Below are 13988 nucleotides of genomic sequence, written 5' to 3' on the forward strand. Positions count from 1 at the left end.
CGCTCTTATCTTTCTTGCTTTTAATGGCCACCTCGGCCTCCTGATCCTTGAAGCTGTTGGTTATACTGACACATTTTCCTGTGAATTGATTATACTTACTTTTCTTTCACACCTTTCTTCTCCCTTTTTTGAGTGTTATTTATTATGGTTCTTTTAGTCTTATTTTGACTGAAACTCGTAATTTATTAGTTGTTCTTTAAAACAATAAATTGACCATTAAGTACCTGCTGGCATTAATAGGCATTAATAGACCCTTTAGATAGGCTATTTACCCTTTTCATTTTAAAGATAAGGGAGATGATGGGACGCCTGGGTAACTCAGCGGTTGAGCGGCTGCCTTCAGCTCAGGTCATGATCCCGGGGTCCTGGGATCAAGTCCCACATCCAACTCCCCACAGGGAGCCTGCTTCTCCCTCTGTCTGTGTCTCTGCCTCTCTCTGTATCTCTAATGGATAAATAAAATATGAAAAAAAAAAAGATGAGGAAAACGATGTTCACAGAGTGTAGATAACCTCACTGAGTTTCTGTAGCTGGTAAATAGTGGGGGCCGCACTTGAATCTGTTCTTTCCATAGTCCCATTCTTGTTCCAGTGTGACATGTCTCTGCCCTCCCTGGCCTATGTTACTGTCTCAGACTCTCCTTGACATAAATGTCCTGAACTTCTGTTTCTTTGAAATGAAGATGCATGGAAGGTATTCAGTACACACGTAGGGAAAGATAGAACAAATGATGCAGTCTTAGGACTTTTTTCCAAAAGGAGCACATGGTATAAGCATCCCACAGTGTGTGTATAAATTGGAGAAATAATTTGTTATTCGTGCTCCGTATTTCCATTTGTGGTTTTTTCGACCTGGGGTACTGCCACTGTTCAGACCACACCTTCTCCTTCTGACTTCTGTAGTGTTGTTGGGAAGCCAGTCAGATGTGGCTTGTGAGGGAAAGCCCTCAGGATGACTTGAATCTCCATTTTCAAATGCAAGTACTAAATACCAATGCTAAATGCTGCCAAAGAGGAACTTCTATTATAAATTAAACTTAAAATGTCTGAGCAACGACTCCAAATATGTTGTGACTCTTCTCCTATTCCTCACTTAACACCTTCTGAATGACACACTGGCCCGATTGACAAATAAATTGTGCCTGCTCTTAATTATAAAGAAAAGTATACAAACATACAACTCCTTAAAGTTGTTGGAAAGTGATTGATTGATTGATTGATTGATTTTAAGATATTCATTTATTTGAGAGAGAGAGAGCATGAGCATGAAGAAGGGAGGAGCAGAGGGACTCCCTGCAGAGCAGAAAGCCAGATGTGGGACTCAATCCTGGGACTCTGGGATCATGACCTGAGCCAAAGGCAGACATTCAACCACTGAGCCACCCAGGTGCCCTAGGAAGTGTTTTAAATAAAACAGTGGATATTATGCTTTTTGGGGAGATTTTAGCCAACAGCAAGTTAGCTACTTTTTAAAATTCAAAAATATGAGATCAAAGTAATGTACTAAATGGATTGAAGAAAAGCGATGAGAACACAGACTCTATATATAACCAGGCTGTCTGGGTTCAGATCCTCCTCCTGTGACTGACTAATTGTATGAGTTTGGGCAAATTAATCTCTTAGTGCTGTAGTTTCCTCATATGTTCTTTTAAAAAGGTAATAATTTTTCTTGGGTTGTTTAGAGGATAAAATGAGTTCATAAATGTAAGTTACTTAGAACAGTGTCTGGCATATAATCAGTGTCTTAAATATTAGCTGTTATTATTTAAAATGACATTTTAGAAGTAGTAAGTTTGGGGAGGAAAATCCCTTTAACAAAACTAAAATACCCTCCTCTTATTCCTCAAAAGAAAAACACTGTTATAAACATGAGAATGCTTTTAAGTGATGTATTAAATAACTAATAAAGGGTCATCAGTTGTACCTCTGTGTATCATTTGTGTCACAAGCTATTAAAAATAAAAGGTCGATTTTTGACCAATAGCAAATGCTAAAAAAATGTTTGCCTGAGTCAAAATATTGCTTACTACATTCAAAGGCACATACTTGATTATCCTGTCTAGGATCATAGAACTAACACTCAGATCTAGTCCTTTGAATACTTAGGGTGCTGTCATTTGTTTCAGTCACTCAAGCTTTTCTGGGCAGCAGTGAGTCTTGCTAATAGATAAAAAACAAATTCCTTTTAAAATAAAGATTGGCTAGTAATCTAGTCCTCTGGTTGGCAATTTGGAAGAGTTGTCCTTTGGATTATATACCTTTAAACATTATCAGTAAATAATGTTATATTTTGTGATTAAACTCAGACAATTTAAGCACAGGATTGGCATCCATAATTTAAGTGGCCATTCACTAAATATTTGCCTTGGAGTTTCCATTTAACAGGTTTGTAACTGTCAACTTGTTAGAGATTTAAAAATCCAAGTTGAAAAGTACATTTGCTCACCCCTCTTGGTTTATGGTTACTAAAACATTTTAGGCATCCATTCATCTCATTACCCAAGGTTGAGTATGGACCTTTTGACTTTAGAGATGGTTGCAACTAAAGAAATATTTGTTGTGTATTTGGCTTTCTGATAGAATATGGTTGTTTTTATGGTACTTTCTTTCTATTCCTTTTTTTTTTTTTAACAGAAATGGAATTTTGCTTAACTGCTTTAGCAAAAACATAAGAATTCTGCACCACTACAATGAGATAGGTAGAGCTAGGGACTCTAATAGTAAGGGTTTCATTTTTATATCAGTGGTAATATGTTTCATGAGAATAGAGAGTGTTTTTCTTTAAATTATGGGAAAGAAAAATGTAAATTTTTAATAGTATGTATAAAATTAATACATTACTCCATTAATCTTTTTAAGTGTTCACATTTAACTAGAATGCTAGAAACAGCTGTGCCTAATTTAGAAAAATAAATTTCTCTCCTCATCTTAACTGAATCATAGGCAAATAGTACATTGATAGCTATTTTTATTCAAGACAGATCTAATAACTTTAGGACAAGCTCATATAATAATATGTATAGAGAGAAGATTTTGCTGTAAATAATGATTAAAGTTTATGATATTAATATATGGCTTTTTTTCTTCAATAATTTTCAGCAATACAAAAAGTGTTGTTTTCATGGTTAATAAACTCTGAGGGTAGACTTATGATAGCTTACATAATAATAGCATTGAGATACTTGGTAGACGAATGCTATATAATCTGAAAAATCTTTAGATGTTATTTTCTGTGAGAACCTGAATATATTTGACTGTTACCTTAAGATAACTGATAACAGAATGTTTAAGAGATTTAAAAATTTAAAGACATATGCCTTCATTTAATGTCTTCATTTAAAGACATTTTTGCTTGTTTATATTTATTATGTAACAATGACATTACATATTAAGCCCCAGTGTATTAGGGAACTGAATAAGAATTATGTTGATGCTTTGTTTATTATAGTTCACATTTTTATATAGTATCATTCTTCATGACACCTTTATTTTTTTTCAAAATGAATTCTTACTAAGTCATATATATCCTTAAAGCATAAAGATCTAAGTTTTTATGTATTTAAGTATTTTCTTGTTCTTGTAAAGGTTCCTACTCCAGAAGACAATATAGAACTTGAAAGATAGCCATCTGTAAAGACACAAAAATATTAACTTAATTCAACCTCATCTCCTCCATGTCTTTATGTCTTAATTATCCTGTAAAAATAATTCAAATAAGCTAGTGGATATTTATTGAATATTCAGGATACAGAGTACTATGTTGAGTATTAAATAAGGAATGCAGAGATATATAAGGATAGAGTCCCAGACCTCAAAAATACACAGATAAAAAATATAAAAATAACTTTTAATACAACTTAGAAAATAAGTGCTAAATGAAAGATACAAAAGGCTCTGGTTTTTCAGAGGAGAGAGAATTCTTTATGTTGAAGATAGAATCTAAGACTGAAAGGTAAAGCATGTTCCATAAAGACATGATTAATGTCTCTGGAAGGCATTTCTAAGCCATTCTTCTACCACAACTACTTGATGGGTCTTATTTAAATACCATCAGGTAAAAATGACATGTAGTTTGTAGTACACTGGCTCTAATGGCAGCTTTTTATTTCCCACTTATTAGTCATTATAGTAGGGAGTGAGTGTGACACTTGTTACTCTGTGGATAATCTTGAATCTGCTCTGATTTATTTGTTTTAACACGTAAATCAAGTATGAAATTTGATGTTTTTTACTATTATTAAGAACATACTATCTACCAAGCCTCATCATAGAATGCCCAATAGGTTGTTGACTCATTCTTAGTATGTATTTATTGACTGATGTAATTCTTTAATGGCAGGTAATGTTGGTTCCTTTCTGGAAGATATGGTTCTTTTCTCTGTAATAAGAACTTCATTCCTACTCTAGTGCAAATTGTATTTTTTTTTCTTTACATCCTTTCATGCTCCTTAGTGTGACATTCTATTGAAATAATTTTATCTTTAGTTCCTTTCTGTTGTCTCATCACTATTCTGTGGAGCAAAAGATTCAGCTGGTTTACCATCACATCAGATTTTTTTAAACCTGATTTTATTTAAATTCAATTAGTTTTTTTACCATGAAGGGTTTTTTTTTTTTTTTTACATAGTTTTATGTTTTTACATGATTATTCTGTGTTTCCACGGAGCTATATACTTCTTTACTTGATTTTTCTGTTGATGAACAGTATAACTTTTAGAAAATAAATTGGATTATAGTTGGGTATTTCTCAGTTGCATCAGTCTTTTTTCCCTAGAGTGATGAGCTTAATCTTAATACTTGGTTCTATACAGATAATTCCTAAATATATATTAAAGAACAAGTTTTCCAGACTTGAGTTTCTAGATGTGTGCTACCTTTGCCCACATGACTTTAAGCATCTTGCTTGCCTTTACCAAGCCATAATGGACATTGGTGATGCCTCAATCAGATCCTTATACTGGTTGGCATCCTTTTCAGAGAAAAACTGCCCTGACCACGTAGGAAGGGCCTCTCCAGGCACCTCCATTCTTCTCTCCATTCCTCCCACCAGGAGAGACTATGCTTAATGACTGACTGATAAAGGATATAAGTAACGGTCTTCTTGCTTCAAGATGGGAATAACGTGGTCAGTATATGGTGCTTTTTCATAGGTTTAGGCTGAGGCTGATTTCTAACTGGAACCACATTGTTGTTTGGTTTTTTTTTCCTTCTGCCCTACTTTGCTTCACATAATGCTTATTTCCTGAGAGTTCTCCACCAACAAATCACTTAAACAAGAATCCTTGTCTCAGGCTCAGCTTAGAATCTGACCAAAGACATATGCCAAAATTTATTTTGTCAACTTCTTCTTAAATCTGGTTTTGTTTCTGTATTTCTGGTCTCTAATAAATGGTATCATCCATCTTTTGATCCTTAAGCTTGCAATTGGGAAGTGCTCTTTGACCCCTGTGTGCCTTGTTTCTGTATATCAGTGGTTCTTAAACTTCGTATTTCTGGATGTCTTTATGCTCTTAAAAATTATCAAGCACTTTAAAGAACTTTTTTTTATGTGGGCTATATCTTTCACTATTTACCATATTAGAAAATTAAAACTAGAAGTATTTTAAATATTTATTAAAAACAATACAAAACTACTACAGATAAACATAAAACATATTTTTATGAAAAATAAATATTTCTAAACAAAAAGTAATAGAAAATTGACACTGTTTTATGTTTTTCCAGCAGTATATAGCTTATGAGAAGGTCACTGGATTCTTATACTTGGTTTAGCTTTCAGTCTGTTACATTATTGCCAGTCATGGAGACTCCACTGGATCTCATGAGAAAAGAAAAGTGAAAAGGGCAAAGAATGTTTTAGCATTATTATAAAAATAGTTTTGATGTTACAGACCCTGTGAAAAGGTCTGAGTCTCTGGACCATGCTTTGAGCACCACTGCTGTGTATCAGGTGATAAATAGTCCTGTTGATTTTTGCAGTAAAGTTGTACTTCTACAGATTACATGGAATCTGAGATAGATAAAAGATTTCATGTAGTCTTGAATACTCAGAAATGGGATAATTTGAAAGTGTAGACTGAGTCTGAATACAACTTTTTACCACTTCCATGCTATGTAATCTTGAGCCAGTTGTTTTACCCTTCCCCATATTTTAGTTTACTCTTGTATAATATGACAATAGTAAGTTTGAGGTTTATGTGAATTAATACATGTAAAGTGGTTATAACAGTGCCTGGCCTATAGGAAGCATTGTGTAAATATTAACTATTTTTATTAGTAGTAGTAATAGTACTGAGTGCCCTATCAATGTTAGCTAATGGTAGTCATCACTTTTCCCTTCTACTGCCTGGTTCATCTTTTCTTGCCAGTTTTGTGTTGCAATATCTGCCTATTTCCATTATTTCCTCTTGCTTATTAACTTTCCTTTTATTTTTTTTTTTAAAGATTTTATTTGAGAGGAAAGAGAGCATGTGTGAGCACTAATGACAGGGGAGGGGCAAAGGGAGAGGGAGAAGCAGACTCCCCGTTAAGCAGGGAGGTTGACATAGGGCTTCATCCCAGGACCCATGAGATCATGACCTGAGCTGAAGGCAGATGCTTAACCAACTGAACCACCAGGTGTGCCATAACCTTCCTTTTAAAATATACAGTCTTGTCACTTCATTGAGTAGATACTTCTGTGAGCTTCTTGATGTCTTCAAGAAAACTTTAGAATATAACCTAGGCCTTTTCCAATATGACTTAGCCTACTTTTTATTTGTCTCTGGTATTTTCTGTAATTCATATCCATTAGCTACTAGTCTTTTATTACCTTCATCTGGCGCTTTCTCTATAATTCATACTCATCCCAAACACACTACCCACTTTCTGTCCATATCTGACTCTCTCAATACTGTTTTCTCCATCTTTGTTTCAGAAAGTTTCTGTTAGTATTCAAAACCAGCTCCAGTTTCCCTTGTGGAAACCACGGGTATCCCTAAATGAAATTTTTTGTACTTCAGTAAACTGGGAATTAACTGGGCAACACTGGATATATAGTCACTCTACTTAGAGCAAGAAAAGTTTTTGAAAACCACTTTATCCTAAACCTGATTTTTGACCAGATCATAAGTAAATCAGAAGACCCTAAGCAGAGTTCCTTATAGTTCCATTCACCTTGACTCCAATTTAAAAGAACTCATACTGTGGAGTCATTTATAATTTGTTTGATAGCATACACCCCAGCGTGACAATAATTGAGACTCCTGTGTATTAATATTAATATCTCTAATAAAATTTAGAGCATTGTTAATCAAGTCTTATTTTTCTTTCTCCTGAGAGAAAATTCTAATATGAGTCAGGGCTTTATATTTTTTGTTATTATTAGAGATTCTAAGAAAACAGGCTGTGTTAATCATTTGAAGGCTAAGTTCAAAGCTTTTACTGTGATTGGTTTTATGGAAAATGGATGGACAGCATATCTTAAGTTTCTCTTTACTATTTCTCTTGAAAGATTGAAAGCAGTTGCTAGAAGATTAATGAGGACAGAGTTCTGCAGCATAATTCACATTGGCTAAAGCCTAAGTTATGCCAACTCTTAGGAAAGCATAGGTAGACTTTCCTCTCATCTATTTCCCCTCACCTTGAGATTCTCTATCTCCTTGTCCTCTACTCTTTCCAATCAAAAGAAATGCTTGATTGTAACATAGAAAGTCTAAACTTTTAGGTTGGAGATAGAACTTTATATTTGAATTGACAAATATTTCAGTTGAAGATAGGCCTTTGTATTTGAATTAGACTGTTCTGCAGTGTTGATGACAACTTTTGGACAAATCACAGGTGATAATAAAATGCAACTCACATTGGGAGAAAGGTCTGTCAAATAAAAACTAAAATTATCAGTAGTACCAATCACTTTGTAATAATTGTAGTATAGTTGGAACTACCATTAAAAACAGTGATTTTATTTGTTTTTAAAATTTGTATTTACTTTTGAAAGGAAAATAAGTCATATGGAGTGAAGTTTAGCTCAGTTGCAATTTTTTTTATTGACTTATAAAACGTTTTTGGTTGCTCAGTGTAACTAGATATGCTGATACCAGGGATGCAAAAACAATAAACTTTTATCTTTAACAAGATTGTCTGTTTGTTGTCCTCCCCACCCTCCCCTACCTACCCCTCCTGAAATATTCTAAGTTGTAAGTTCTATGATAGTGGGAAAAACAGTGATTTTTGATTATCCAAAATATATTTATGTAAATTAATCTAATTTTTAAAATATATAATTCAAAATCATTCTATGGCACTTAGGAATGGCAATAATCAGTATCAAAATACATAATGGTGGTTTTATTATGAGGTATTGTCTGGTCGCTAATATTAGGTGACAACAGTTAATAGATTACTGATTGTCTTCTCTAATAACTTGTTTGAATTTTATTTTCTTCTGTAGCGTCACTGATCAAGATGACGTTCTGTGATAAATGAAATGTTCTACATTTGTGCTATCTAATAGTAGACAATGAACTTGAATTTGTGGCAATTGAGCATTTCAGATGTGGCTAGTATATTGAGGAACCAAATTTTTTGTTTTCTTTAATTTTCATAAATTTAAATTTAAATAACTGCATGTAATGAATGGCTACTGTTTTGAATAGTGTAGATGCTTCCATCAGCCAGTGGTAACAATTGAATTACTATTAGATTATTAGTTTCATTTTATTCATCCAGGAGCCAATTTTTAGAATTTTATTTACAGATACCTATAATTAAGGCATTGAGTTGTCCTTAAATTATAATTAATATTTTTTCAAAGTCCTATTAGAAGGTGAGCTTTTTTCCTTTTTCCTGCCAACATAGAGATGGCTGCAGGATTCATTATAATGAATGAATCATTGTCACTTATCTCAGTTTTCATTTGGATCAAATTATCTCATATTCATTTGGACCACTTATCTTTACATGTATTGAATGTTCAAGAGGACCCTTTAGGCTACTGAGGGAAGTAGCAGGTGGTAGGGATCAGCCAGTGAGTGACAATTTTCTGAGGTCATGTATGCGAATAAATGGAATGAGTGGAATCTGTATTCAGAATTTAAGTTCTTGATGATTTGGAGGAAGAGCAGGCCAATGGAACATAAGCTACCAGAACACACTTAAAAGTTATGGTTACTTTAAAAATAGGATCAATTACAGCAGATAACAAAGTGGGACTTATTCTAGAAAGTATCCAATCAGAATTGTATTTTCAATCAGGAAGAGAATATTATTGTAAGAACCTTTAATTTAAAAGAAATTAATGGTCAAATATAAATGGGAAAAATCATGCAGCAATTTTTATAGCAAGAATGTTTTCTCATCAGGACAAAACCAGTTTTATCGGCTATGCATGTCTTTTTAATAATCTAATAATATTAAACCCTTTGTTTTTAGAAGATTGATTCTTACTTTGAAGAAGTGAAACTGAGCAATTTGAAGCCCCCAGGGATCCTTGATTAGGAAGGTCTAGTAGAAGCTTGTCAGTAGGGGAATATTTCTCCGAGGCTGAAATCCAGCTATTATGTCTAAGGATCTAAACGGATTGGATTCCGTTTAGACTTTCAGCACCTTGAAGTTGATTCTGTGTCTCCTATTTCTTCCATGACCCTCTGTGTGCTTTTTAGAGAGACTTGTTCCCTCTGACTGACTTCCTATTGACACCCTAAAAATCTTTTTTTCTATCTAGGGTGAGCCCATCACTTTCTGTGAGGAGAGTTTTGTAAAGCACCGCTCAAGTCTGATGAAACACTTCTTGGAAACTGCAGTTAACCTCCAACTTTTCAAGCAGGTAGGAGTGGACCTCCACACTTCCTTCTGTAACAGAAGATGACAGAAATGTAACAGAAATGTGTAACGCATTTTTATCACTTTTATCAAAAGTATGTCAAAGTCCTGAATAGTATCTATCCTAGAATTACAAGAAATTTTTCTTTCTTTTGTAACTGTAGTTATCTATGGTGTGGCACTTCAGAAAATGATGTAATAGTAACTTTGTTATGAAAAAATTCGTGATTGACAGTGCTATTCTGATGGTCTGAGGAAGAGTATTCATTTATACAGTTATGAAGCCAGCGTGACTAGTTTCATATAAGGCATCTAGGAGTTAGTTTGGTATGGTAGATTGATAATGGTAAACAAATTACATTTTTTTGTAGGACAGTCCTTTTTTTATTAAAGATTTTATTTGTTTATTCATGAGAGACACAGAGAGAGAGGCAGAGACATAGACAAAGGGAGAAGCAGGCTCCATGTAGGGAGCCCAATGTGGGACTGGATCCCGGGCCTCCAGGATCATGCCCTGGGCCAAAGGCAGAAGCTCAATCCCTGAGCCACCCAGGCATCCCATTTGTAGGAAAGTCCTAATGTAATCCAGTTTGAAAAAACAGATGTCATAATCATAAATTTAAAATTCAGAAAAAAATTCCTAGTCATACTGTGTTATCTTAATTTTTGGCTCAGAAAATGTAATTGCCATTTCAAAAGGCAGTAGCTTAACATCAGAACTCAGAATGTTTAGACGTACTAGTTCTTTCATTCCAATTTGTGATCATAGCAAATCTCTTAAGTCACGTTTATCTTAGTTTCTCTTTACATAATTTATATTAAGTTCGAAACACTTTCTTTTCTTATTCCACAAGATAATTTAAATGTAAAGTTACCTATGTGAATTTAACATTTAATGAAGACCTATAATGGGCTATAGACTGCTCAGGATCAGAATACAACATGAATAAAAATTCAGTAATGCCAAAAAAAAAAAAAATTCAGTAATGCCCTCGAGAAGCTGAAAATCTAATAGAATCCTTTGGACCATTTGGAGAAAAGATATAATATAACTGGAGATAAGCTTTAAATTAAACAAATGATTTACTTTGATGGTGACAAAACCAGTACTATTATCTATATTCTGAGGAAGTTTTCAAAAATAATTAGAAAATACTCTGGGGGGGACTATAACTGCCTTCTAATGTGTGAAGATTTACCTTAAAGAAAAGGTTAGATTTGTCCAATACCTAGAAGCAGCAGAATCAGGTTTGATAGATTTCAGGATCCAGGATGTCTTATGGGTTTCCAAAGTTGGAATGGGTTACTTTTGGTGCTCTGGCCCTAGAGGGGTCCAATATAGACTGAACTGCTTCCCAAGGCTGTAGGAGGATCACAGGATGGTCTTTATACATGCTGAGGTATACAGCACAGTGTCGTCCTAAACTAGTCTTCTAGTGCATGTTCTTGAGTTAAATAATAGTACCCTCTTTGTATTTTTATCTGTCAAGGACAGATAGTACTACTGCCCATTGTCAAAATTGAATTGTGAAGATCAGGGTCTATGGGGGTCAAGAACTGAATGGGTAGATAGAATATCTTAACCTTTGGACCATGAGAGTATAACTAAAGTCTTTTCATTAGATGTAATTCAGACACAGTAATTTATATACTTACAAAATGCTTGTATTTTTAGGAATCAGAATTGAGATAAATCTTGGCTCTGTCACTTAATAGCTGTTTGTACATAAATATCTGTTTTCTTTTTCTTTAAAATAGAAATACCAACTACCTCAAAGGGTTATGGTAAAGTTTATATGAATTAATACATGTACACCTCAGCACAGTGCATAACACTTTATAGAAGCTTAATAAATTTTAGTGTATGCCTCATTTTAGAGCAATTACATTAATAAAATACACATTTATGCAGGATTTTTTTAAAAATAAAACTCGGTAAAAAAGAAACCAAGTGTAAAATATTAAAATGATCAAAGTAGAACCCATTATATAGACAACTTGGATAGTTTTACATGTACCAATTGACTGTATTCTCAAACTTGATACCATTTTATGACCCTTAAGAAGGTGATACTTGAAGATAGCTCTGAAAGAATTAAAAATATTTCTGTTAACAGTTTCACAAACTTCCAAAGATGAGTAAATTCCAGAGATTCACTATGTAACATAGTGCCTATAGTTAACAATTATCTTACTGTGTATTTAAAATCTGTTAGGAGAGTATTTCTCTTGTCAGTGTTCTTAGCAGAAACAAAAATACAAAGGGATGCAAGGAAACTTTTGAAGGTGTTGGATGTTTATTACCTTGATTGTGGTGATTATAGCAGAAGTGTATACATATGTCCAGACTTACCACGTTATCTCTGTTGTGCAGCTTTTTGATTACCAATTACTCTTTACTGAAGCTTGTGGGAATAGGGGGGGAAAAAAGCAAAAATTGGGATCAGTTTGTAAAAAATTATCAATAGATGAAGCCTCAAAGACACCATAGCCTTTCTGAAAGAATATAAGAATATTTATCGGGTACAAATGATTACTATTCCTTATTATGAATTTGTGTTCCACTATAGATCGGGAACACCTCAGGTTCTCTCTTTATTTAGTGGTGCTTATGTGTCAAAATTGAGAGAACGTGGGCCCACAACAGCAGAGTATGATTTTAAGTGAAGAGTTAAACTGTTCTTTCTTTCTTTTTTTTTCTTTACTGTTATTTCTGATAATATGGCAGGAAGTTTTCAGAGCTTAACTTACATACTGAAACTACCTTAAATGCAGTATATATAAAAAAACTTTCCTTAATGGGGGCACAGGTGACAAAGCCCAGTTCTTATTTCCCAAGTTAAGTGACTAGGAGACCCTACTCCCACAAATCTGGGATGACTTAGTGTAAAAGTAAACAAGAAATAAGGTTGCACCTTCCCTTAACTCGTTTCCCGGTGATTGTACCTCCGAAACACTGGTACTGAGTGGATGGGAGGAAAAAGGGCTGCTGAAAAGTAAACACACCAGTCTGTACAGGAATTAATAATTTCAGATTTGGTCTGACACAACCAAAGCCAAGTTTAAATACTAAGTTGTTAGCATTTTCAGGCCCTAGGCAGAGGCAAAAATACATCTTCTCTTGAGGAATCTAGGCACCAAAGAATTCTCCCACCTGTGATTACAAAGAAAAATTCTGAAAAAAAAAATTCTGCTGTTAGAAATTATCAGACATACAAGGAAACAAATCATGAATTAGAATTAGCAGAAAGAGTGGACAAAAATTGACATGAAAAGACTTTAATTATTGGAATTATCAAAAATAGAACATAAAATAGCTATTCTTAAGATGTCCAAAGAAATAGAAAATGAGCTTTAAAAATGTTCAGGATATAAAAAACATTCAAGAAGTGGAACCAATTTTAAGAATTTAGCAAATGTAATTCTGGTAGGAAGCATGTAATTGAAATGAAAGGAAATTGATGGATATAACAGCAGATCAGATCTAACTGAAGAGAGATTTGCTAAACTGGAAGATAGATCTGAAAAAGTAATTATCCTGAAGATAATGCAGAGAAATGAAAAAATAGAGAATATAAGAGAGGTTAATAGGCATGAAGGGTAGAATGAAAATGCCTAAAGCCATCTTATCAACTCTAAAGGAATAGGACAGAAAATAGAGGAGAGATAGTAGTTGAAAGGACAATACTAGAACCAATAAAATATACCACCTTATAAATTTTAATAAGTCCAACATATCCAAACTGAAAAAATAAAAAGAAATCTACAGCCATACCATATTCAGCTCTAAAGTGTTACATAGGAAGGGAAAACTGTAAAAATAACAAAAGGAGCAAGATTACCTTCAAAGGAGCAATATACTGACAGCTGACTTCACATCAGCAATCAGAGGATACTGCTGTATCTTTAGTGTGTTGAGAAAAAATATCTATAATCTTATTAAGCCAACTAAAAGACATCTTAATTATAAGAGTTATATGAAAACAATTCTGGGGATGCCTGGGTGGCTCAGCTGTTGAGCGTCTGCCTTTGGCTTAGAGCGTGATTCCGGGATCCAGGATCGAGTCCCACATCAGGCTCCCTGCATGGAGCCTGCTTCTCCCTCTGCCTGTGTCCCTGCCTTTCTCTCTCTCTGTGACTCTCATGAATAAATAAATAAAATCTTAAAAAAAAACAAACAACAATTCT

At 34.0% G+C, this 13988-nt stretch overlaps 1 protein-coding gene across 4 annotated transcripts in view; it reads left to right on the forward strand.

Moving 5' to 3' along the window:
• Window positions 1-13988, forward strand: part of DENND1B (DENN domain containing 1B) — a 267328-nt gene that overhangs the window by 184545 nt on the left and 68795 nt on the right. For all 4 annotated transcript variants that reach the window (XM_038541978.1, XM_038541976.1, XM_038541977.1 and 1 more), the window contains one exon: window positions 9703-9804. In XM_038541978.1, coding sequence (XP_038397906.1) covers window positions 9703-9804 — 102 coding nt within the window. The remainder of the gene's footprint in view (window positions 1-9702; window positions 9805-13988) is intronic.

This window comes from Canis lupus, chromosome 7 (assembly GCF_011100685.1).
Source record: "Canis lupus familiaris isolate Mischka breed German Shepherd chromosome 7, alternate assembly UU_Cfam_GSD_1.0, whole genome shotgun sequence".
Classification (NCBI taxonomy): Eukaryota; Metazoa; Chordata; class Mammalia; order Carnivora; family Canidae; genus Canis; species Canis lupus.